Genomic DNA, 23,240 nt, shown 5'->3' with positions numbered 1-23,240 from the left:
GGTAAACCAAACAGCCCCTCAACTTAGGTTAACTCCAGAGAAGACAGCAACTTGCACAGTTGAAGGGTAGGTTTTAATGATACACACCAGTTACCCGAAAGATTCAGGAAATATCTAGAACAGAAAACAGGGGGGCCTTCAGATTAATTGAATAAATACAAAACAGCTGTCATCGGGGTGACACTGTTCAGATTCATTCTTTCAGAAATTCATGTCAGCAAACAGCCAAGCCATCAATCAGAGTTTGTAACTAGGATCAAAATTCGTATCTAGAATCACAGGACTACAACCACTCCACCAAATAACAGAAGTTAAAGAAGGTCAGTAAGTAGTGGAAAAGTGACTAGAGAGGACAATGATCCCATTCAACTGAACGGAAACACCTGTGGGCCTCTTGTTCTGAAAACCAATGGGGCCTCCTCCTATCCATTCTGGTGGTCACATCATAACTCACACTGCCACTTCTGTCTGGCCAGAGTTGCCCCACATTACTACCTTGCATTGATCACCATATGGCTGATTGTGCCCTCTTGCAGCCACTGTCACTGTAATTGAGCTGTTGTCACGAGGCCAGCTTCTCCACCAGAACAAGAACATCTCAGAAGTGAACAACAAAGGACAGACAGACCCCAGGAATTTGAAGGAAGCAGAGCTGCACGGCTCATGATGAAATGTTGGTCTCCCTGTAATCTCTATATATAAAAGGCAATGTCCTGACTGACCGACTGACTGACTCATCATTGCCCAGCCCAAACCACTAAGGATAGAAACTGGAAACTTGGAGATGTGGATATTATACTGCAGGTGTCATTTAGGAAAGGGTTTTTCCAAATACCAATCCTAAGAGGGTGAAGTATGGGATGAAAGTTTTTTGAAAAATGTTATTATTAACGCAGTTTTTAAGATAGACCTACAAAAATTAATATTTGGTTTCTCAGTCAGAAACAAAGAAATACATATTTCAGCATTTTTGGCAATTTAACCCTATGGGAGTGAAACAGAGGCTGAAAACTTTTTTTTTGAAAAGACAATATTATTGAAGAACTGTTAAACTATTTTTAAAGCTAAATCTATGGTCATTGGTATTTGACCTCCTGGTTACAAATAAACAATTATGTGTTTCAATGTTTTTTGGAAATTGAACCCCTAAGGGAGTGAAATAGAGGAGGTGTTTCTTATGAAAATATTTTATTATGAAAGCATTTTAAAGCTAAATCTATGAAAATTTAAATTTGGCTTCTCAGAAATAAAAAAATGTGTTTCACTGGAATAATTCTGAGAGGCTTAAGTATGCAGTTGTTAAACTGCTGTATAAGAAGGGAGATAAGATGCATGCTGCTAACTATTGGCCAGTATCACTACTGACAAGTTCACTACTTCAGAAACAGAACTAAACTAAAAACAACAGATCATAGTCCTTGGATTAATGACCAGATATGGTTTAACAAACTGCCAAGTGCTATAAGTTGCCACAGAGGTAAAATATTCAAAAGGGAATTATAATCATTGTACTCACTGAATGAATACTGATATTAAAATGTAGCTATTCTTAAATGTAGGCCTAACTCTTCCATCTATATGATGTACTATTCTGAGGTGATTGTAATATATATTATTTTTGTAACAACATGCTGTAAATTCAAATACCTATACTACGTAACAATAGTATGTTGCATTATGAAGTACTGTACCATATATTGCCAAGTGCATCACCTGTAAGTGGCTTCTTGTACATGTGAATTGCAAATTCCTACTGTTTATATAAAATTGTATAAAAATGCTATGTTGTTTGCAAAAGTCACCAATTGGTGACTATATTGTCACGACGTGGATCACCAGAACAAGAAACAAATAAATAAATAAAAACTGGGTAATTTGACTCCTATGGGGGGTGTAATGGTGGATGAAAGTTTTTATGGAAATATTTCACTGTGCAAGCATTTTTGAAGATAAATCTATGAAAATTTGTATTTGGATTCTCTGTTAAAATTGAAACATAAACATCTTGGAAAGTCAACCCCTAAAGGGGTGAAATATGGTTAGGCTGATTTACTGCCTCATCATTGCCCAGCCCAAACTGCTAAGTTGAAGTTTGTAGAGGGTATGGATTTATACTGTAGGCATCATTTAATTTTGGAGCGGGTGTGGATCTTATACTGTAGGCATCATTTAAGAAGGTATTTTACAAAACTCCACTCCTAAGGAGGTGAAATAGGGGATGAAAGTCTCTTCGAAAGTGTGTCATTAGTAAGGGAATTTTGAAGCTAGAACTACAAAAACTGATATTTAGTTTCCCAGTAAGAAAATAAAAAAATATGTGTTTCAACATTTTTGGAAATTCAACAACTAAGAGCGTAAAATAGCGGCTGAAAATTTTTTGAAAGTAAATAATTTCTAAAGAACAAGAAAAGGATTTTTAAGGCTGCATCTACAACAATTGGTATTTGACTTCTCAATTAGAATTTTAAAAAAAATACATGTTTCAGTGTTTCTGGAAATTTAACCCCTAAAGGAGTGCAATAGGGGATGAAAATCTTTATGAAAATATTTCATTACATTAAAAAAAAAAAATTAAATCTAAATTTATGAAAATAGGTATTTCACTTCTCAGTTAGATATAAAGAAATATTTCTTAGGGGACGAAAGTTGCTATGCAAATATCTCCACAAGAATGCAAAAAGGCATGATTAACAAAAAATTTGGACCTCAGCTACCAGAATCACATTTGGTCACAAGTACATTCAGAAAAGACCATGCTTATATGGCTTTAATTAACATAAAATGTTAGAAGGTGTTCCAATTTGCGAACAGTATAAAAATTCAATCAAATAAAAACAAAAAAAATCTCTGCAGGCCATACAGTCTATGCGAACAAAGCAGTGGGTGCTAAACTAGTTTCTTTATATACAACACTAGGCTGTTTTCTCATCCAGATGAAGTGATATTTCATACTTCAAATATTTGTACTTATGTTTACAAACTCATCAGTTCCTTATCATTGTGCCCTTTTGACAGCTTCACTTTCAGTTTTTTGTATCGATCTTTCTCACCGGTAATAAGCCTCAAGATTTTTCAGAATTCGTACGGGTCTGAGACAAAATCATGGGCAAAAGTTATTTGACTGTGTAAGTCTGTTTGGATGTGTAAGGATGTCAAGTGCACACCATTATGCATAGTAAATCACTGCAGTGCTCTAACCAACTTTCAAATTGAGCATGGCTTGATTTACAGTGTGACAAATGAAATATAAAAATATTATTGGCAGATGGCCTTAGCAGTTAAAGAGCAGTAATGCACTAGGCAGCCTGGCTGAGGCAGCCACAATGTTGAGCAGCCAGCTGATGCCCAGATGTTACTGGTTAGCTGAGCATGATGACCATGGAATATGTTATGCCTTTTTTCCTAGTAACAGAGGCAAAGCCATATTATTCAGCTTCGGTTTATTATAATTAAAAAATTGTTTTTCTGCTGTTTTATTTGCTTTTTGTAATGCATATTATAAGTTTACTTACATACAGTAGACGCTGGAGCATATAGAAAATATAGTGACTCATCTATTTTTAAGCACTCAATTTTCCATGAAGAACCCATTTAAAAACAATTTATGAATATTGGAGAAAAGTATAATATCAAACAATGGAGTACTGATGCTGGACATTGTTGGAGGTGAGGCTTTTGATTTTATCAGGAAATTTAATGTGTTCTTATGCAGGAAGGAATTCAACAAACAACAAAAGTATCTGTAACTATCGACTGTCTCAGAATATGGTGGTTTATGCAATGCACATTTAGCACTTGTGTTGCCTCCTATTGCTTCCTACTGGCACTTCCATGATCAGCAAAATTGTAATAGACTTTTTCTATGTCCAGCCAGTATTCTTCACTTCATTGAGATACATGAAAGTGAGGCAACACAATACTATCTCTCATTGCAGTCAATATTTATTGATCAATAAGTTTAAATTCAAATTATTACCATTGGCTAGCTCCATTGTTTGGCAGTTGCTGTCAAAGATGTTCATTAATAGCTACTGGGTGGCCAATTTGTGCTTCAAAATGGATTGATATCTTTGATTTTTGTGGAGCACATGTACACCAAATTAATTCCTTCAAAAGTCACAGGGTTCATTTAACATAGTTTATTTGATATGATTCACTATGATGCATATTCATACGTAAGCCCAATAATAAATGTCTAAACAGGGCCTATAACTGGAAGTTATTTGCTTTTAATTAGACCAGCTTTCAATGAGGCTAACTTTTTCATGCAGTGGTGCGTGAACTTAACAGTCATGAATATTCAGGATTACAATGCTAAAAGCTAGGACACTAAAATCTCGAATGCAAAGTCTCCCATATGCTAGAGACTGACAGATGCTAGAGACTAACAGATGTGACAGATGTTACCAATATTTGCATTGGGTTTATATAATAGTTACAAAACAAAAGGGTCATTTGTTAGAAACTATTTGAATAAAGCTCCTTGCTACTTTGCATGTAATACTCTATTCCATTGGCTCTTATTATTTTTTATTTAATTTTTCCACTTTAAAATGAGAATTCATGTTTTTGTCTGAAATATGGGAACTGTTCATGGCCAGTTTGAATACATTTTAGTTTCCAAAAGGGCCAGATATGTAACAGGGGCTACACACTCTGGCAAATAAATGCACTACTTTTCACTTCCCATTTGAGAAAAATTTGCAACTGCTGCAATAAAAGCATGGTGTGTTTTACAAAACTAAGTGCCAGAAAAGGATGGCTATAAATTTGAAGACATATCGTACATCCCTCCAGAAAGGAACATACCTCCAGTTCCTACAAGCTGTCAAAAGTCATTGGGAATTTTATTTCAGGATGCAAGCAAGGTGTGCTTGCTGTGACAAGTGCACAGACACTGAATGTAGCCACATAAATTCTCTAAAAGAACTCTGTTCACAACTCGCTGCACAGAGCCAGCTGGATGCCAAGTAGTCTGATGTTTTCTGATGGCTGTCGCAGAGAAGCAATCATGGCTGCCCAGTGTGTGGGCTGCAATGTGCTGTTATTGTTTTTTGGCTGCCACAGCATAGCTGTGTTTCATCCCTATTACACTACTAACTCAGTGTCATTCAACTGCCTTGGCACCCGCCATTATGTCTCCCCCTCCCACTGCTAGCATGTGCACAAACTCTACATAATTGCCAACAATCAGAATGCAGTCAGCAAAACCTCTAAATCTTCAGCACCTTTCTTAGATTGCTAACACTAATGAATATGCATGTCATCTTGATATATTTACACTTTTTTTGTGGTGCTACAGAATGAGTGAACAAAGCAAGAACCAAGTGGTTTCTAGTGACTAACATCACCAAAGTTTTAATATAAAGCCTCCTAAAACGTTTGTAAAATGCTGCTAGATGTCCAGAGTCATCCAAAGTGTTCTAGGATTAATTCTGGGTAAGCTTGCTGCTAGAGTACAGAATAGTCCTTCAATCTGACATGCATCTAATAAATTACATAGAGCTCTGAGATTCAAAAATTACTGAAGAGGAATTGGGTCTGAATTCATAAAAGATTTCATAATAATGCAGCACACTTGCAAATTTTGCATAGTGAAAGTGTCACGATATGATATGAAGACAACTCTCACCTTTTTACACCAATTATAATTATTGGATCAATATCTTACCCAGGAATTAAAAACAAGTACCATAGTTCAGCTGTATTGTTGCCCATGACCAAGGGAGGCTTACAACAATCGACAGAGGTATAATAGCCAAAGAAATTTTGAAAAAAATGAGTCAAGTTTTGAATGATATTATGGCATGAAAAGAAGATTGTATTTCGAATGTGATTTGACAAATGAAGTTAAAGTGGAATCACAATGAATTATTTGCTAGAAACTACAGCAGAATTGATGATTTCTCAGTTTCTGATGAAGAAGGTTGTGGATGAAAGTCATATATCATTATAATGATTAAAGATGAATTCAGGAGAGCATTACATATGAAGAATGTATTTTCTTTAGTGGCACAATGGTAAATCCCTGGAAATCAAATAAAGTTTCTGATGAGGTGTTTGACAAAAAGTGTTGTTCTAAAAACTAATTTAAATGAAACAAGAGATGCATTCATTTAATAAATGACAAAGAACTGCAGCAGTAAGTGGCACTGGATTTAATATTTATCTATTGTTCTTCACACTTTTTATTCAGAGTTGATGAGTAAGTGTTTTTATTCATATAGGTGCATAATGTTTTGAAAAAATATTTGTTATTCATGAATAATGAATAATAATTTATATCTGTATTTGTTATTCCTTATTTGTCATTCATGTAAATTTGTCTTAAGTCTAGCGGTAAGCAAAGCTCATCACACATGCACACACTGCAAATTCGAAGCCTTGTGGAAGTAAGAGTAAGTGCTGGTGTGTGAGATCCACATGGCTGCGAACAAAGGCCTCATGCATGGCTGGACATACATCTGTTCATGAGGCTGTAATTAGCATCAGTAATCTCCAGCAACTCCTTCCAATGTATGCAAAATGTATTCATGCTCTCATCCACACACTGCAGGCAAGCGTGGGCTATGTGAACAGGCCATGTGCTTACAGGGCTCTAATGTGGGCTTATTATTTTCTTTTCTTTGGTACCATACCATACCTTAGATGGCCTGAAAGATAATTGATTAGAAACCCTAGTCTGGAAAGATTTCAATTTCATGTCCTTTACAGAGGAAATGTGTGTGTGTACGTGTGTGTGAGTGAGTGTGTGTGTTTGTGTGTGTGTGTGTGTGTGTGTGTGTGTGTGTGTGTGTGTGTGTGTGTGTGTGTATGTATGTGTGAGTGAATATTACAGTAACTACTTACCAAAATAGCAAAATAGTTACGGCTTCCAAAACTGTGCGTAGAAGGTTGTAAGTCATCGCAGAGGATCTACATAATTTTTATAAGTTTCATTTAAGTTGTTATAATTTTAGGTGTCTACATGTACAACCATACTCTGCATAAACCTGTGAAGCACATGGCAGAGGGTAAGAGTTTATTGATCCACTGAATGATTTATCTGTGCTTTTGATTATACAGGTTTAAAATACTTTCTATTCCTTAGGGTTCACCAAGTGAATGTATCTTTGTATCACTCATTGCTGCACGCCATCAGGCTATTAAAGCATTGATGGTTGATAAAAAGAAGGATGAAATAGTAGAAAGCTGTAAAATTCTGAGTAAGCTTGTAGCTTATACATCAAAAGAATCTTGCCCGAGTATTGAAAAAGCAGCCAAACTGTCTTATGTGAGACTACGTCTCTTGAATGTTGACAAGAATAATTGTCTTCGAGGTGACATATTAAAGAAGGTAAGTCAAAAGTAAAAGTCATATGCAGAGTATCTGATCGCTCCACAAACATATCTTCAGAATTATTAAGAGCTTTGGGAGAGCCAAATACTACCAAATAAATTTGCTTGGTTTATGAGTTAAATGAAACATGCAAAGTATCATAAGATTTCAAGAAGAATTTAATGGTCCTAATACTAAAGAAGGCTGGCTCTGACAACTGAGCGTAGTAATGAACACCAGTTTAGTAAGACATGACTGCAGAAAAAAGGAATTATTTACAGAAGAATGGATGGATTTGCAGAAGCCAATTATGGGGCATATCAGGGTGGGCAATGGAGAAATGTAGCAACATGGGAGGCACTACTGGCCCTACAACTCTTAGAAGACAAGACTGAAAAAAAGCAAACCTACTTTTATAGCATTTGTAGATTTAGACAGTGTTGAATGGAACACACACTGTAATTCTGAAATGAGCAAGGTCAAAATACAAAAAAAGGAAATTTATCTACAGTTTGTACAGAGACCAGACTAGTTACAAGAGACAAACAATGTGATGGTGAGCAGTAATTGAAAACAGTGTGAGACAGATTTGCAGCCAATCCTCAACATTATTCAATCAGCACACTGAGCAAGCTTTAAGGATATCAAGGAGAAAAATGGAAAGGGAATCTAAGTTTAGGGAGAAGAAAGAACATTGTCATAACATTGTAATTCTGTTTGGGAAGGCAAAGTACCTGGAAGATTAGCTGAACAGAATGAGTAGCCTCTTGAAAAGAGGTTAAAGATGAATATCAACAAAAATAAGACAAGGATAAAGGCATGTAGTCACATTAAAACAGGAGACACTGAGAATATTGCATTAGAAACTGAGGCACTAAAATAGTAGACTAGTTTCACTATTTTGAAATCAAAATAACTTACAAGGACAGAAACAAAGAGAATGTAAAATACCAACTTTCCCTAAACAAGAGAAATATGTTAACATCTAATAAAAATTTAAATGTTAGAAAGTCTTTTCTGGAAGTATTTGTCTTGAGCAAGTGAAACATGTACAGTAAACTGTAAAGGCAAGGAGATATTAGAAGCTTTGAAACTAGGGTGCTGCAGAAGAATGCTGAGGGTTAAATTTGATAGATTGCATAACTAATGAAGAGGTAAAAAATCAAATCAGGGAGAAGAGAAAATTGTGGTAAAATGTGAGTAAAAGAAGGGATCAGTTGATAGGAGACGTTATTATGGAGCAAGGAGCTCTTAATTTGCTGATTGAGGGAAGGGGAGGTAAAATTTGTAGAGAGAAACCATGGTTTGAGACAGTAGGCTGACTCAAACGAATGAAGGATGCAGTAGTTATGCAAAGATGGAAAGATTTGCACAAAATAGCTTAGTATGGAGAGCTGTATCAAAAGTTTTTGGACTGAAGTTTATAACTACATTACAACAGAATTAGTTGCCTGAGTGTTTTTACAAAAGAATTTCACCAGCAATAACAGCATTTTTTAAATTTTAAGACATTTCAATATTTCAGTAAAAATAAAATAAAAAAATTAAAAAAAAATCTGAATGGCGGTTTTGTTCACTGTTAACAGATTATCAGCAACAGCAAAATGAATTATTATTTTTAATTGTACAAGTTTCTGGTCTCACTACAATCATTCTGTTATATTTTTATATTTCTTATAAAACTTTTATGTTCCAAATAAGAACCTTGCTAAAATACTGCAATCTGAATTTAAATTGCATTGAGTGAACCATTGTTAAACATTTAACCCTAATATGCTGCTAAGTACTGCTTAATTTGTTTACATTTCAACTAAACTCTATCACTACTTCTGTTTAATATAGATAATTTTGTTTTAAATTTGTTGCTACTGTGCCAGTTTTTCTCTTCTTTATTCTCCCAATTTTCTGTTTCAGGCAATAGAAGCTGATATAAGGGAAGGGTATGTTCCATTCTATGTAGCTGCAACACTTGGTACAACCACAGTGTGCTCATTTGATAATGTAAAGGAAATTGCTCAAGTCTGTAGTGACTACTCTCTTATCTGGCTCCATGTAGATGCAGCATATGCAGGCAATGCTTTTATTTGCCCAGAATTTAGATATTTGATGAGTGGTATCGAATATGCACGATCAATAAATGTCTGTCCCAGCACATGGTTTCTAGTCAATTTTGACTGTTCATGCCTGTGGGTCCAGAACTATCAACACCTTATTGAATCACTGGCAGTAAACAAATTGTATTTGCAAGATGACTGGGAAGATGAAACTGTAGAATTTCGTCAGTGGGGTATACCACTCTCTCGGAGATTCCGGGCTCTAAAGCTGTGGCTTGTATTGAGATGCTATGGTATTAATGGAATACAATACCATATTAAGAGACATTGTCATTTAGCCAAGCTCTTTGAGTCATACATAAAGAAAGATAAGCGTTTTATACTGATGAATGATTGCTTGGTAAGTCATAGATTTAAAATAAGAACTTAAATGTTAATTACATCTGCACTGATAATAATAATGGAAATTCTTGAGTGGAGCAATACATAAAATAAGAAAAAGGCAAGCACACCTATAATGGATCAATGTGTAAAGCACAATTACACATAACAGAAAACAGCATTCACACTAGCTCTTTTTCTAGCAATAGTACTTGATTATTGAACTCTTTCATTTCAGTAATCAAGTATAAATAATTGCTCAAGGGAATGCATGCTTGGATGTCTGTATGATTGTGTGTATATGTGAGTATGTGCACTGTTGTTAGGGAAAGAACTGGTGCTCGAAACCTGGTGTCAATGTTGTTTTCTGTCATGGGTTACTGTGCTCCATGCACCAATCTGCTGTAGGTTAGTGATTGTCATACAGATATCATAATCAAAATACTTTGTGTAACTAGTTACAATCCATTAATTTTTTAGTTGTGATATATAATTTTACCTACTGTTTTATATGTTACTAGTATTTAGTCTTAGTAATTTCACTTGCTCATTTTCTGCAACATTAAATTTGTGTCACTAAACTACAATAAACCAACAATATATGCAGTAAACTTGAATGAAATGCATCCATGAGTACAGGTCTAGGTTTTTCTTTTTTTGTTTTTGTTTTAAACACAAATGTTCACCATGCTCTCTAAGTAGGTGAAGTGTCAGTCAGTCTTATGTGATAAAGAAGTATCTGTTTACTTACAAAATAAGAAATAAAACGAAATTGTGCATAAAACAATGTAAATCAAACTCATATTGTTAAGGGTATAAGCTGCTATTGGACATTTCAGAGAATCAGATTCTAACACAATTAAACAATTAATTTTATTTGTTTAGCATATATTGTAACTTATGCTTTTGTGCATCACTAGTTTTGTTTGAGTTACAAGTTGAGGCTAACAGTAGAATACGAAGAACCAGGGAACACTGAAACTTTTCCATCTTTTACTTAACTTTGTATTTCAATCTTCTGCAACTTCAAAAATCTCTGATTTGCTGCTTACTTACAGTTTCTATTAAGATATTTCACATTCTGACTTTGGTTGAAATTCCATGAAATTTGCCTCACATAATTGGAGAAACAATGCAAAGCCCTGAGTTCTTCAATACAGTACTTTTAAAATCCCTATCCACTACCAACATGAGATAATGTCGAAATGATGACACCAGTGGGACTTTCATGCAGCCATTCACACATTGTCTTCTGTAATTCCCATAATGAATCAAGTTAGTCATTAACAGATAGAAACAGTCACTGTTGACTACTTTTGTAATGTGTACTAACGACATATTATGACTAGAGCTAAACTACTCAAACTCATAATTATGACAATTGCTCCTAGATTAATTTATATGTGTATGTTAAGAGGAAAATTGCTACTGAATAAAGCCACTGCTCCTCCTAAAATACTACTTAGCTGCTGTTTCAATCTAATACTTAAAAATAAGCTTTATGTAATACTATACAGGCAACAACCAGCTATCTGTAAAAAACAAAGTCAGGATCTATGTAATACAAATATTACATTCAAAAACAAAGTTTCCCTCTATTATATTGGTCACACATCTTTGTTTTTGAATGTATTTTTCCCGCATGGAATGTTTCCCTCTATTATATTAATACAAATATTAGATTTACATGAAATTTACATTTCTGAATCCAAGTGTTTCTGTGGAAGGAGCAGGTAATTAGGTATTATTTTACCTTATTTTTAAGTAAGTATGTTTTTAGATTTCTAACCTGATGTCCATTGGCCATCTCTTACAGACTTTTGCATCAGTCTATAAAACTGCATTCTAAACATTAGATTTGGATGCATACTCTAATGCAGATTATTTCTACTTGTAGTATTGTGGTTGTGACTTGCTGAGTTCATCCTAAATTCAGACTTGTTGTTAACCACAGATATCACTAGGGATTGCCTGTATAGCCAAATAACTGCAAGAATCCATAGGTTCCTGAAGAACCTTTTGCAAGAAGATTAGTTATCAAATTTACTCAGTATTCTTATTGCACAATTCTGTACAATAAATACTTATAGGCTTAATTGTAGTGCCCCTGAAGATTACGCTACAGAACATAACTTAGGAACAGTATGCTATGAATCCTGTATGCAGGTCAACACAGTGAGAGAGATGTCTGAGTGGAAAGTTTATAGAACTAAGCTTTTGGTTAACATTTCCACACTGTCATGTCATCACAGTTTATTATGCATGTGGATGCTCTGGAACTTCACACATGGTACCTCATCCAGTGTACATCCATTGACCTCTTTGTATGGTACCTGTAAGTGATTTTTATGTATTCATTGTTGACCAATATGTTTACCATGCTGACACTTTAACATGACATTTTTACGTGGAGATGGGGGTGGTTGGGGATGGGGGAAGGGAGCATTTTGAAGTTTGGCTGCATAAGATACCTGTAGAGGTTGTGTTTGCACTACCTCATTTATAGCACTGCTAGCTATTGTGGCATTCATTATTGAATGCTTGGTGTGCTTCATTTTGCTTTATTTTGTGTGTCGTTTTGAAGACACTAGTTTGGATCCATTACTTGTTCAAGATTGACTCTCACAATGCCAAATAGTGAGAGACAGTTGACAATCTTTATTGCCATGTGTCTTTTCTACTTTCGCAGATTCACAAAGTGTGAGAATATCGTGACAGTCCTGTTGGAGAGAGGGACAGCTTATTCTACATCACCGCTTATCTCCCTACAGCAATATAAGTCCCCATTTGTTTTGCTCATGGCCAACTGCCATTTTAGAGCATCTTCACTATAGTAAGTTATAAACCACAAGCACTTTGGCACCACTTCATTCACCTGGAAATTTCATGAGTGCAGTTGCGTCACAGTTGCTATCATCTACTACAGAGCCCGAAACAATTAACTATTTGTCAAGTCAGTACAGACCACACAAGTACAAGCAGAGCAAACCAAAATAAAATAGAAATAGGCTTCATAACCTTAAAGGAGCAGCTGTATCTATAATTTTCTCTGTGACATCCTACAGTCACAAACTAAATATTCCTTTTCAGTGTCACAGAAACTTGCTACATAGTTACTTAAATGTCAAACAAATGTGGTTCCTCTTTTTTCAGGTTATTTCAGTCATCAAAAACGTGGAAATAGTTATTTCATTTATGCATCACAGACCTTTATGACCTATTATCAGCTCCAATAATTAAAAAAAAAAAAGAAGATATTTTGTGGCTCTATGCATGCATGACAGCAACATCTTCACTCCATTCAAGAATCTAGGAATCATTTTCACTGCAAGTCTTCTAAATCCATTTTCCAATAAAGTATTCATTGAAACCCTGCAGATGGCATATCACGTAGGTGCTACCATGTCAAGGTAGCAGAGAGATGTGGGCATGTTACTGATTCCAATAAGAAGATTTATAAATTAGTCATAAAAGAAAGAGGACATTGTCACAGTCCTGTTCAGGTGTATGGGACTGGTAAAGCTTGTACAGGGAATTTTCAAATTCCACAAAGCCAGTCTCGCAAGAAAAGTAAGAAAAAGTAACAGGTGGTGCTTAGCAATGGCAAGCATTAGTATATGTAAACTTCAAAGAAGAAAATGAAGCTGAGTATTCTGCCTTCAATGGAAGCTAGTCTCTAATACATTAAGACTAATTCATATTCATTATGGGAGTTTTCAAGGCTGTTGTGGTGTTTGCAACTCTTATCTGAAATTGCATTTATCATATAATGTTTTTACCATTATAGTTTGAAAATTCATTTCTTTTCATTTTCACCTTACTCCAGAAATAGTTAATTATCCAATGAAATCAATTTTTATATATGTGTGATGACTATTAAGATCATGTCAGTGTCGGTGCACTCTCTCTCCTGAACTCTTGTGGGAATCCAGTGATAAAAGAGCATGGTGGACAGGGGGTGTTACGTAAGTAGACTACAACAAGTTGAGAATTTAGGTCAGATGGAAAGCATGCTTGGATAGCCAAACCCGTTAAGACAACTGCTCGCATAAAGCAGGAAATCCCTGATCTGGCACAAATTTTTCCTTGTCGCCACTGAATTCATTTCAATGCCCAATTGTGGCTGATGTCAGAATTTATTTCATTTCATCATGAAGTCATTTAAAAATTACATAGTCATTCATTCCTTACAAAACATGTTTGTGTTCTGATTAATATTCTCTGTATAAAGGTTATCACAGTCTTCTTGTTATGTCATATAACAAACTTGTGTACTGTCAAAATGTAACATCTTTGTGTACTTTATGATTTTTGGAGAGAATTGGAAAGAGTCTTTGTGAAGTGATGGGGAGGACTTGTCTCTATTATAAATATCTAAAGTGTGCTTACAGAAGTTCTACACATTTATATATAAGAATTTTTTGGATTTGTTCAAGATGAAATACACAAAAAGTGGATGATAAAAAGCTTATAAGTTCGTCTAGTATCATTTTTATGCAATTGAACAAAATCTTGTTATTGACAGATTTGATTTCATGAATTCATTATGATGAACCATCATCAAAAGGAAAATGTTTTGCTCTTAAACACATTAAGACCTCGGCTTTCATAGAGATCATACCTTGAATTTTTACAAGACAATGAGCCAAGACAATATCTACAACAATGAGAATTCAAGATGAATATATTTTGACTTTTGCCTATTGCAACAAACAATGTAGGCACTGTCTGTCTACAACTTTGGTTCCAAAGTTCAGTATCATACATTTCAACAGACATGAAGTCAGGAAAATAATTTTGTGCTCAATTAACTATTGTTGTGCTTGTTGGACTGTGAGAACCAGGTTGTTAGAAGTCTTACTCCATTACATGACATATATCCCCAGAATGTCATAAGTAAATTTTATCCATGAGACTCTGCCAGAATATGTGTCCAATAGAAAGAAAAATACAAAATTTTATGTGTCAGAATTTTATTTTACAATGCTAACTTGGATTTCTGACTGGAATTAGAGTATTCTGTCATGTCTAATGTGAGTTCAGAAATCCTCAATCTGACAATGCTCAGGAAAACTGAGTGGTCATAGTTTACATATCTTTTTTTCCAGAGGATCTTGATGACATAAAAACTCCAAGTTCTCATATAAGATGCAGATTCTGCAATATTATAGTCAGTTGCCAGAAATAAAAAGTTGTCCATCAGCTTAGATGATTTTTATGGTTTATTCACTCTTCATATTTCACATATAAGTCAAGGAGGTTGACATATGTGTGATATTGCACTATAATATGACATATGTAAGCTTTACAAAAATATTATGTATTCTGTAAAACCCAAACAGTCTCTCTCTCTCTCTCTCTCTCTCTCTCTCTCTCTGTCTCTCCGTCTCTGTCTCTGTCTGTCTCTCTCTCTCTCTCACTATGGCCTCTCCATACTAAACATAGAACACTTAGTATTTAGTCCAGAGTCAATATGTTACTTACATTTTAGCCTCTTTATGCAGGAGACCAGTGAAAGAATAGATTTATGATAATCAGAAAACAGTTTTTGTGATTTTCAGATAATAACTCTACATTTTTATAATAATCAGTACTGTCAACAGAGGTGAATAGGAACAGATTTTAAGGGATTTAAATAACAAATCCAGAAATACAAACTGCACTAGATACTTTAGTCACACAAGTGGAAGATGGTATTGTTACTCATCCTTGAAACCAAATATATTTGGTACTACTTAATATAATTTGTACTACTTAGCAATTAAGAATCATCCTTATTCACCCCATGGACAGGGTCAACAGGGACAGTCATAAATATAAACATAGAACCCTATTGCAACAGGCACTGGGATTGGTAGAGACGCAAAATACTTTTTTAAGGTACAAATTAACCTTTAGAATACAAAAACATCATTTAAATATATATCTGCCTCATCTTTCTAATGGTTCTTTCATGACTTGAATCACTTGAATGTGTGGTGTCGATAGGTCACATTGACCACACAAATTACAATCTTTGGAATATTAACTGCTCTGACAAGCCACCATCTTTAATTCAGTCTGCCTTTGTACTTCATGCAGTGTTCATGTGTATCGGTCTTTACGGTAAAATATATGTGTATACAGAAAACTTGGGAACTGTTTATTACTTATATTACGATCCATATCCAGAATTCCATATTGGTGGCCTCGGACAAAAAAGTTCTATGTCTTCCGCGACTTCCACACCAGTCGTATAGAATCAACAGGTTTCACATCCAACACCATGGCTACATCACCGAACATTCTTTATGATGATTTGCAGGCCCAGCTCTTTTGACCAGCTAACGGACAATGATCTATGATCACAATGACTGAATGTTGTGCAGTTACCTCAAACAATGGCCTCAGGCTTTGTTTCACTGGATTCACAATACCAAGTGAAAAGTGAAGTGGACGATCTACTAAATAGTGTGACGATTGATCACTCATACGAAGTTCAAAGGGACCGAAATTCGCACATGTGCTTTGATCCTCTACGCACCATGACATTAGTTGCAGTAGTGCCATGTGCAACACTGCGATTTGTGCAAAATGCGCACACAGTCAACAATTACCAAGCTACACCAGCCTCGCCTTCCTCACAAATCAGTAGCAGACATTTTTACACATCCAGTTTGCCACAACAAACCACTGGATCGGCAGCCCAGTTTTGTGACCACTTGGGTACGAGTGCACCCAACATAGCCTCTTCACCCAGCAACATTGTACTATGACAGTGAGACCGCCAACAGGTTTCACCAGTGTTTTATGGCCCTACAATGAAGGCTGCAGGGCCAGTGTGTGTGAAAAACTCATGTCGTTGCCACTTTAAGCTCCAGGCCACCCCTTCTTTGCATTTCCCTTGAACCTTCTGCATCACCGACATTGATGAACCAATTCTTGGTATGGATTTTTTTGTCCCATTGCAAGTTCTCCCCAAACCAGATACTGTGCTCCGGCACCCATACTCCTTGTTCCGTTACTGCCGCAATGTGGGACATAGTTCATGAGTGTTCCACCCTCACTGGCAAGATTGTGACGTGCATCACTAACCTACTTTCAGAATACGGCTCAGCGGTGCACCTCCACTGGGAGAATGACAAGCTGAAACAATGCATTGCTCACACTTACAATGAGCTTGCTGTTGAAACTGGAATCCACAGTTCCTTCACTGGGTCAAACTTCATCACCAAGCATCAGTTTGAACACTCATCAGGTTAGTTCAAAAACATTCATTGCATGTGACGATTCACATTCAGTGACCTCTGCACCGCCCAACTGCCCACTACACGCAGTGCCTCATGTTTCAAACAGTGTCTTTAATAACAGTTGCTCGCACAGCATGACCACACCAACTATGTAGGCAGCCACACTGCTTGTTGATAAACATTCTGCCTCTCCTGTGCACCAGCCAAGCAACTCAGTGGCCATTGCTGTCCCTCGCGCGACGTCAGTGCCTCTCTCGCCTGCGCCGGTTACCCAAGGCAAAGTTAACAACAGAGAGTCACTGCACGCACCACTCTGCTCCATGCTGTGTGCACAGCTGACCTCTACAAACAAGCGCACGCCGCGCTCGCCTAATAGGCATGTGACTTTTGTGCTGCCTTTTCCCACTTGCGCTAATGGCTATGCCTCGTCGCACCCCACTCATCCCAGAACTCCACATCAGAACATTACTCAGCCTTGTGTGCAGTTCTCAGTCTCTTCCATCACTGACGGAACAATGCACAAGGTAATTACCACTGCCGGCCCTCCTATTAGACACAAGGTTAGATGCCTCAACCCAATTAAGTTGTGTGTGGCCCAGCAGCAAATTAATGAACTTCTGGAGGCAGGCATTCTACAGCCATCAGACAGCAATTGGCCTTCACCAATTCACCTCATCACCAAACATGATGGTTCTTTTTGAATGTGTGGTGATTATAGACATTTAAATGCTCACATTGTCATGGACAATTAGCCCGTGCCAAACATAAACGATTTCTCTCATATGTTATCAGGCACCACAATCTTCAGTGTGATTGTCTGCAAATGTGCTTATCACCAGATTCCCGTAGCACCAGAAGACATTCCAAAGACTGCAATGCTCATACCACTCAGTTTGTTCCAATACAACTTCATGCCATTCAGTTTAAAGACTGCAGCACAAACGTGACAACATTTCATTGACTCAGTCTTATGACGCTTCAAGTTCTGCTTTGCATACCTGGATGACCTACTCATTTTCAGCAAATCAACTGAAGTCCACAAAGATAATTTATCCCAGTTCCTCCAGACTTTGGCAACCAATGGTGTCGAGGTCGACAAAGAAAAATTCCAATTGCATCAGTCTTCTGTGACATTTCTGGGTTACACTGTCTCCGCAAATGGAATACAGCCTCCCAAATCCCACGTGCAGCTATCATGTCATTGCCACCCCCCTAGCTATGTACAAAGAACTCAGACATTTCCTAGTTACCATAAATTACTGCCACCATCATCTACCTTCTTCCACCACCGTGTAGACCCCGCTGACGGACTCGCACTTCAGCAAACAAACTTCAGACATTAAATCAGTCTGTTGGACTGAACCCATGCTAGAGGCTTTCAGGGCTCTTAAAACAGCTTTAGCTCATGCAGTCATACTCGCCCACTCTGATCCATTTGTTGATTTGTTCACCACTACAGATGCCAGCGACATCACGATTGGGGCAGTATTACAACAGAGCAAAGGCGACACAGTTTCACCACTTCATTTCTTCTCCAAAAAACTGTCTACAGCACAGAAGAAATATTCCTCTTTTGATAAAGAGCTTCTGGTGGTGCGCGAGGCCATCACATTTTCGCACTGAAATCAAGGGCCATCCTTTCTTCATTCTTACTGATCACAAACTGCTGGCGGATGCTTTCTGCAACACTCCAGAGGATCCTCCTAGTAGATTTGGACATTTCAAACACTTAAGTGTGTAGTAATTAGGACTCCGCCTTTAAGATTTAAAAAATTAAAAAAACTGTTAATTGTTACAAGACAGATTTAGTGCTGATTAGTGGCTTGCATTTTAAATGATGTCTCAACAAATGTAGCGTGAGAAAGTTATTACGCAGCTAAAATTACACAAATTATCAAATATCAATCAAATTGCATAATCATACAGAAATATCAAGAACTAACATGGCAAGCATATTACACAGAAAATTCATTGCAAACATTTCGTGCAGTGAATACATATTAAATGAATAATAAACATTTTTAAGGGCACAAAACTGTATCAAAATCAGACAATTTTTATATATAAAATTTCATAATTTCCAGTGAAAAACTTTTGTTGAGTCACCTTTTAACTTTCTCAGAATAGTCTTACCCTTTTCTTTATACAATTTCAATGAAACAATATTCCTCAGACTGAGAACTTTCCTGGATTTAGGATATACCAACCGGTATGCATTAGGGTGTGGATGCTCTACAATCTCCAATAGACCCATGTATGTATCAAAGAATTTCTTTATTTCAGAAGTTAGAATTTTTGATGTCTCATGTGATTTTACTAAAACATAATCTCCAACTTTAAACTTGGTTGCTTTGATCTTGCCATCATGTTGTCTTTTTCTAATTTCCCCCTGTTTTATCATGGTTGCTTTGACTATGGCTTCACGTTCATGCATAGTCATCATTGTGCATGGTGGAAATTCTAGGAGTTCAGTGATAATGTTGTCTGGTTTTAGATGAAACATAATATCATAAGGTGAAAATCCTGTGGAAGTATGTTGCAAACTGTTCATAACATCTTCAAAGTCTTGTACATGATCATACCATGTAGGATGTTTATGACTGCAATTGTAATGTTGTTGCATTAATTCGTTCTGAAAGCGGTGCTGATATTCAAGACTATAAAAGTGGATTAAAAGCTGTGAGCTATCTGAGGAAGTTAACCTTGCATTAATGTGCAACTGTTTCTAGCTTACCAAATTCACAACCAGACTAACATTAATTATAATCTTTTAGCACTCATCTTACGATAACCGGTGATATATATATGTAAAAGACAATTTAAATAAAAAGAAATAAATCAGTTTATATTTGGACATTTATTTTCACATTGATCATTGTTCCATTAAAATTTCAGCATATCAAACTTGATTCATAACTAAACTGGTGCCTTATTTAGGATTGTGTAAATGTGAGTTTGTAATCTTATGGAACACATCAAGTAGGGAGCCAAGATTGGGAGACTACATACAACTCTGCATTCATAAAATGACACACGAAGAATGTTGAAACATATTCAAGAGGAAATTAACCACAACCAACAGATTCAATTTTCACCCAAAGAAGTTACGTTCATAGTGCAGTCCTGCCCATCATGAAATTACCACACACTGGTATATTAAATTCATACTATCTGTGAAATCTTCCCAAAAAGAATAGCTGAGGGCTACTTTGATGCTTACACCACATGCTTCACGTGGTCAACTTGGTTTACACAAAGAGTGTAACTCCACAATAATCTTGATAATTAAAATAAATTACATCAAAACGCAATTTACAAAAGAAAAACCTTGAACTGGTTACTATCATCTTACTATTAACCTGATTGGTCAAACAATTGTATAAGCATGTGGTACTGGTCTCACAAAGTACACCCCATGTGGGTTGAACATAAAGAAAAGTTGATATATTGAAAAATATTGTCAAGACAATATGTTATAATCTCCCGCACATTCGCATTTAAGATTGATGATCTTAGTTAGAGTTACTGATCAACATGTGGTTCCACTTTACTCGCAAAGTAGTGACAAAGCAACTACTGGAAGATATTCTGAACTTCACACTATTACACTGTGTTGCAATTTAAGATAACATTAGATATTTTAGAGCTAAACCTGAAATAAAGGTGATTAAATTTTCAGTTAGGCTGAACTTAAGAAATCCATTGTCCAACGGATTTAGCAGACATGCGCTTAGCCGGAGATCTTACCACTTCAGACACTCGCCACGGACCGACTGACCTGGACCCCTACCGAGCGTGCTTAACAGATACAAACGGAAGTGACCAGAGAGGCAGCTTCCCATACCAACATGACAAGGGATGGACAGGACCATACTAAGAATAGAAACCTCTCTGCTTTTAGAAAGCGTAGCCACCTGTTCTGACGTTGGTCCTACTGTTCTCTAGCAGACAGGCTTGTCTGCTATCATCAAGCATGCAACTAGAAATACATTTGCTCATTCATCCTCTCACACAGAAGGGAAGGGGGATGACAGTATCTTATCATATACAGTATATAAAAGAAAGCGGATGTAGGTTCCATATGAGACTGTGTGACATGAATTACATATAAACTGTGTTTTAAAGTGTAGTAGTGTGGCAGATTGTTCTTGTTTATGTGTAAAAGTAACACGTTTCACTGCTCAGTCTCCTCCCAGATAGTCAGAAACACCACAGTAAATTTAGAAGAGGAATTTATGCTGTAAATGACAACAGATTTAAGAAATTAACATGAAAGGAATCCAACAGAGACCTTTCATAACCCCAACGTTCCGGGAAAAGACTGTGCAGGGAATTTTCTGGCCATGCTAGGACATTCCCAAGCAGGCTTCTCACACCCAACTTAAACCAAAAATGTAAAGAAAAGGCAAAAGGTGACCAGCTACTTGCTAAAACACAATAATTTCAACACATCTTTAGAATCTACCAATTTCAAAGAGAAAAAAACAATCTGTGACACCTATTTAAAAGATAGTGTAGATCTAATTTGGTCAGCAAGTAAAAACAATAGTCCCTGTGTCATTAATATGAAAACAATTTCTGGTTGTTACCCTTATGGAGTTCACCAGTATTTGCTCATTGCAAGAGCCAATTGATCACAGGAAAATTTATGACTCTTTATTAACAAGTAAAATTTATGAAAGTAGCAAAGGTGCCACAGCAATTAAAAAAATATGAAAATAACATCAGTATTATGAAGCAGAACATTACAATGCACAATCCGCAAAAGCAAAAAAAAATTATAAGAGAAAAAAACATGTTTTACAAAGTGGTTATCGCAAAAAAATTCTATATCTTATAAAACTAATAATTTGTAGAATTAAAATAACTTTGTGGCACTAATTTAGTCACTCTACTATATTTCAGTTAGTTAGCAAACAGTGATCACTGTGTCATTATACTGAAACTACAATTAATTATGTGATTGTTACCCTTAAGTGGTTCCTCACTATAAATATGCCCCATGCAAAGGCTAACCGATCACAGTCCAATGAGAATGAATAGCTATCTGGCTGATAAACGAAGCAATGCCACAGGAATGAATTTACGAAACAAAATATCACAAATCTAATACAACACACAAAAACAAACATTGAGAAATAAAACAGCTCTGAAAGTAGAGTAGTCAACGTCTAAAATAATACCAATAAATAAAACACCTGCAAAATACAAGATTCAGTCTAATAAAAAAAAAACACCAATAAATCGAAAGCCTGCAAATTACATGATCAAAGTTTCTCTGAAAGAACACACGTATATGCATTGGACTAAGAACTGTATAATCACTGTTCACTGGTACACTCAGTAGTTCCACTGTTCCGAGGTACAATATAAGAGGGGGGGGGGGGGGGGGGGGTTGTCGCCGCAGCTGTCAGTAGGGATTTTTTGTCCATCTGTTGCGTGCAATCCCGCCGTCTCTGCCCTCTCATGAAGTTTCTCTTAGTAGCCCGTGTCATGGACATCTCGATTTTGGTTGCATGTTTGTGTTGTCAAATTCATGCAGTATCCTCATTTGACTCGCCGGGTTGATATTCCTGGGCAAGGATGACACTTAATGGCTCTTATTTGTGCCACCCTTAGCGACCAGAGAACATTGAACTATGATTTACTGTCACTTGGCAGTGGGCATCCGTCAGGAAATGTTGATAGGCGTCGTTGAAGTCTGCCAATTTCTCTGGACAGTACGTGTCAAAAGGCTCCACGCCCATTGTGTTGTTAAATTCTTGAGTTATCCTCAATTGGCTCGCCAGTTTGATATTCCTGGGCAAGGACGACTCTTAGTGGCTCTTCTTTGTGCCACACTTAGCAACCAGAGAACACCAAACCATGATTTACTGTCACTTTACAATGGGCTTCCGCCAAGAAATGTTGATAGTCATCACTGATGCCTGCAAGTTTCTCTGTACAGTACCTGTCAAAAGGCTCCACGCCCCTTTATCCCCTGTCTTCTGTCGTTTCACCATGGCCGTCTCGTCATGGTCGCGTGCGTGTGGTGCGTTGCCAGCAGATTGATTTCCGCGCGGTGGACCACTCGGCCATCTCAGGTCATCACCTCCATGAAGGGTAGCACTGCTGTGGCCAGCCATTAGCTCCGGGTGCAAGGGAAAGTGTTTGTCCCATACCCTTCTTTTGTTGTTGACCGCACTCCCGAAGCGGCCTGGTTGAGATTGTGTCCTGCTGGGAAACCCGCCCGTTTACAACTAGTCCTCCTCCTCGCTG

The 23,240-nt window shown here is 36.7% G+C and overlaps 1 protein-coding gene across 1 annotated transcript; it reads left to right on the top strand.

The window, feature by feature from the left end:
* The first annotated feature begins 1,667 nt into the window (after positions 1–1,667).
* On the top strand, positions 1,668–22,906 carry LOC124606034 (tyrosine decarboxylase-like). The gene is made up of 4 exons (XM_047137998.1): positions 1,668–1,715; positions 7,091–7,336; positions 9,233–9,772; positions 22,772–22,906. The coding sequence occupies exons 1-4, from the start codon at positions 1,668–1,670 to the stop codon at positions 22,904–22,906; spliced, it is 969 nt and encodes a 322-aa protein (XP_046993954.1).
* Positions 22,907–23,240: the final 334 nt, after the last annotated feature.

The sequence above is a fragment of the Schistocerca americana genome, chromosome 3 (assembly GCF_021461395.2).
Source record: "Schistocerca americana isolate TAMUIC-IGC-003095 chromosome 3, iqSchAmer2.1, whole genome shotgun sequence".
NCBI classification, from domain to species: Eukaryota; Metazoa; Arthropoda; class Insecta; order Orthoptera; family Acrididae; genus Schistocerca; species Schistocerca americana.
Note: the sequence above shows the minus strand (reverse complement) of the source record. Positions and strands in the feature narration are given on the sequence as shown.

Bases quoted from the DNA above. Each gene is read 5' to 3' on its own strand.
- LOC124606034 (XM_047137998.1), top strand. From the start codon at position 1,668: ATGTTGCATTATGAAGTACTGTACCATATATTGCCAAGTGCATCACCT. The intron at 1,716-7,090 runs GTAAGTGGCTTC...TCTATTCCTTAG, and splicing joins TATTGCCAAGTGCATCACCT to GGTTCACCAAGTGAATGTAT. The intron at 9,773-22,771 runs GTAAGTCATAGA...TTGGCTCGCCAG, and splicing joins TACTGATGAATGATTGCTTG to TTTGATATTCCTGGGCAAGG.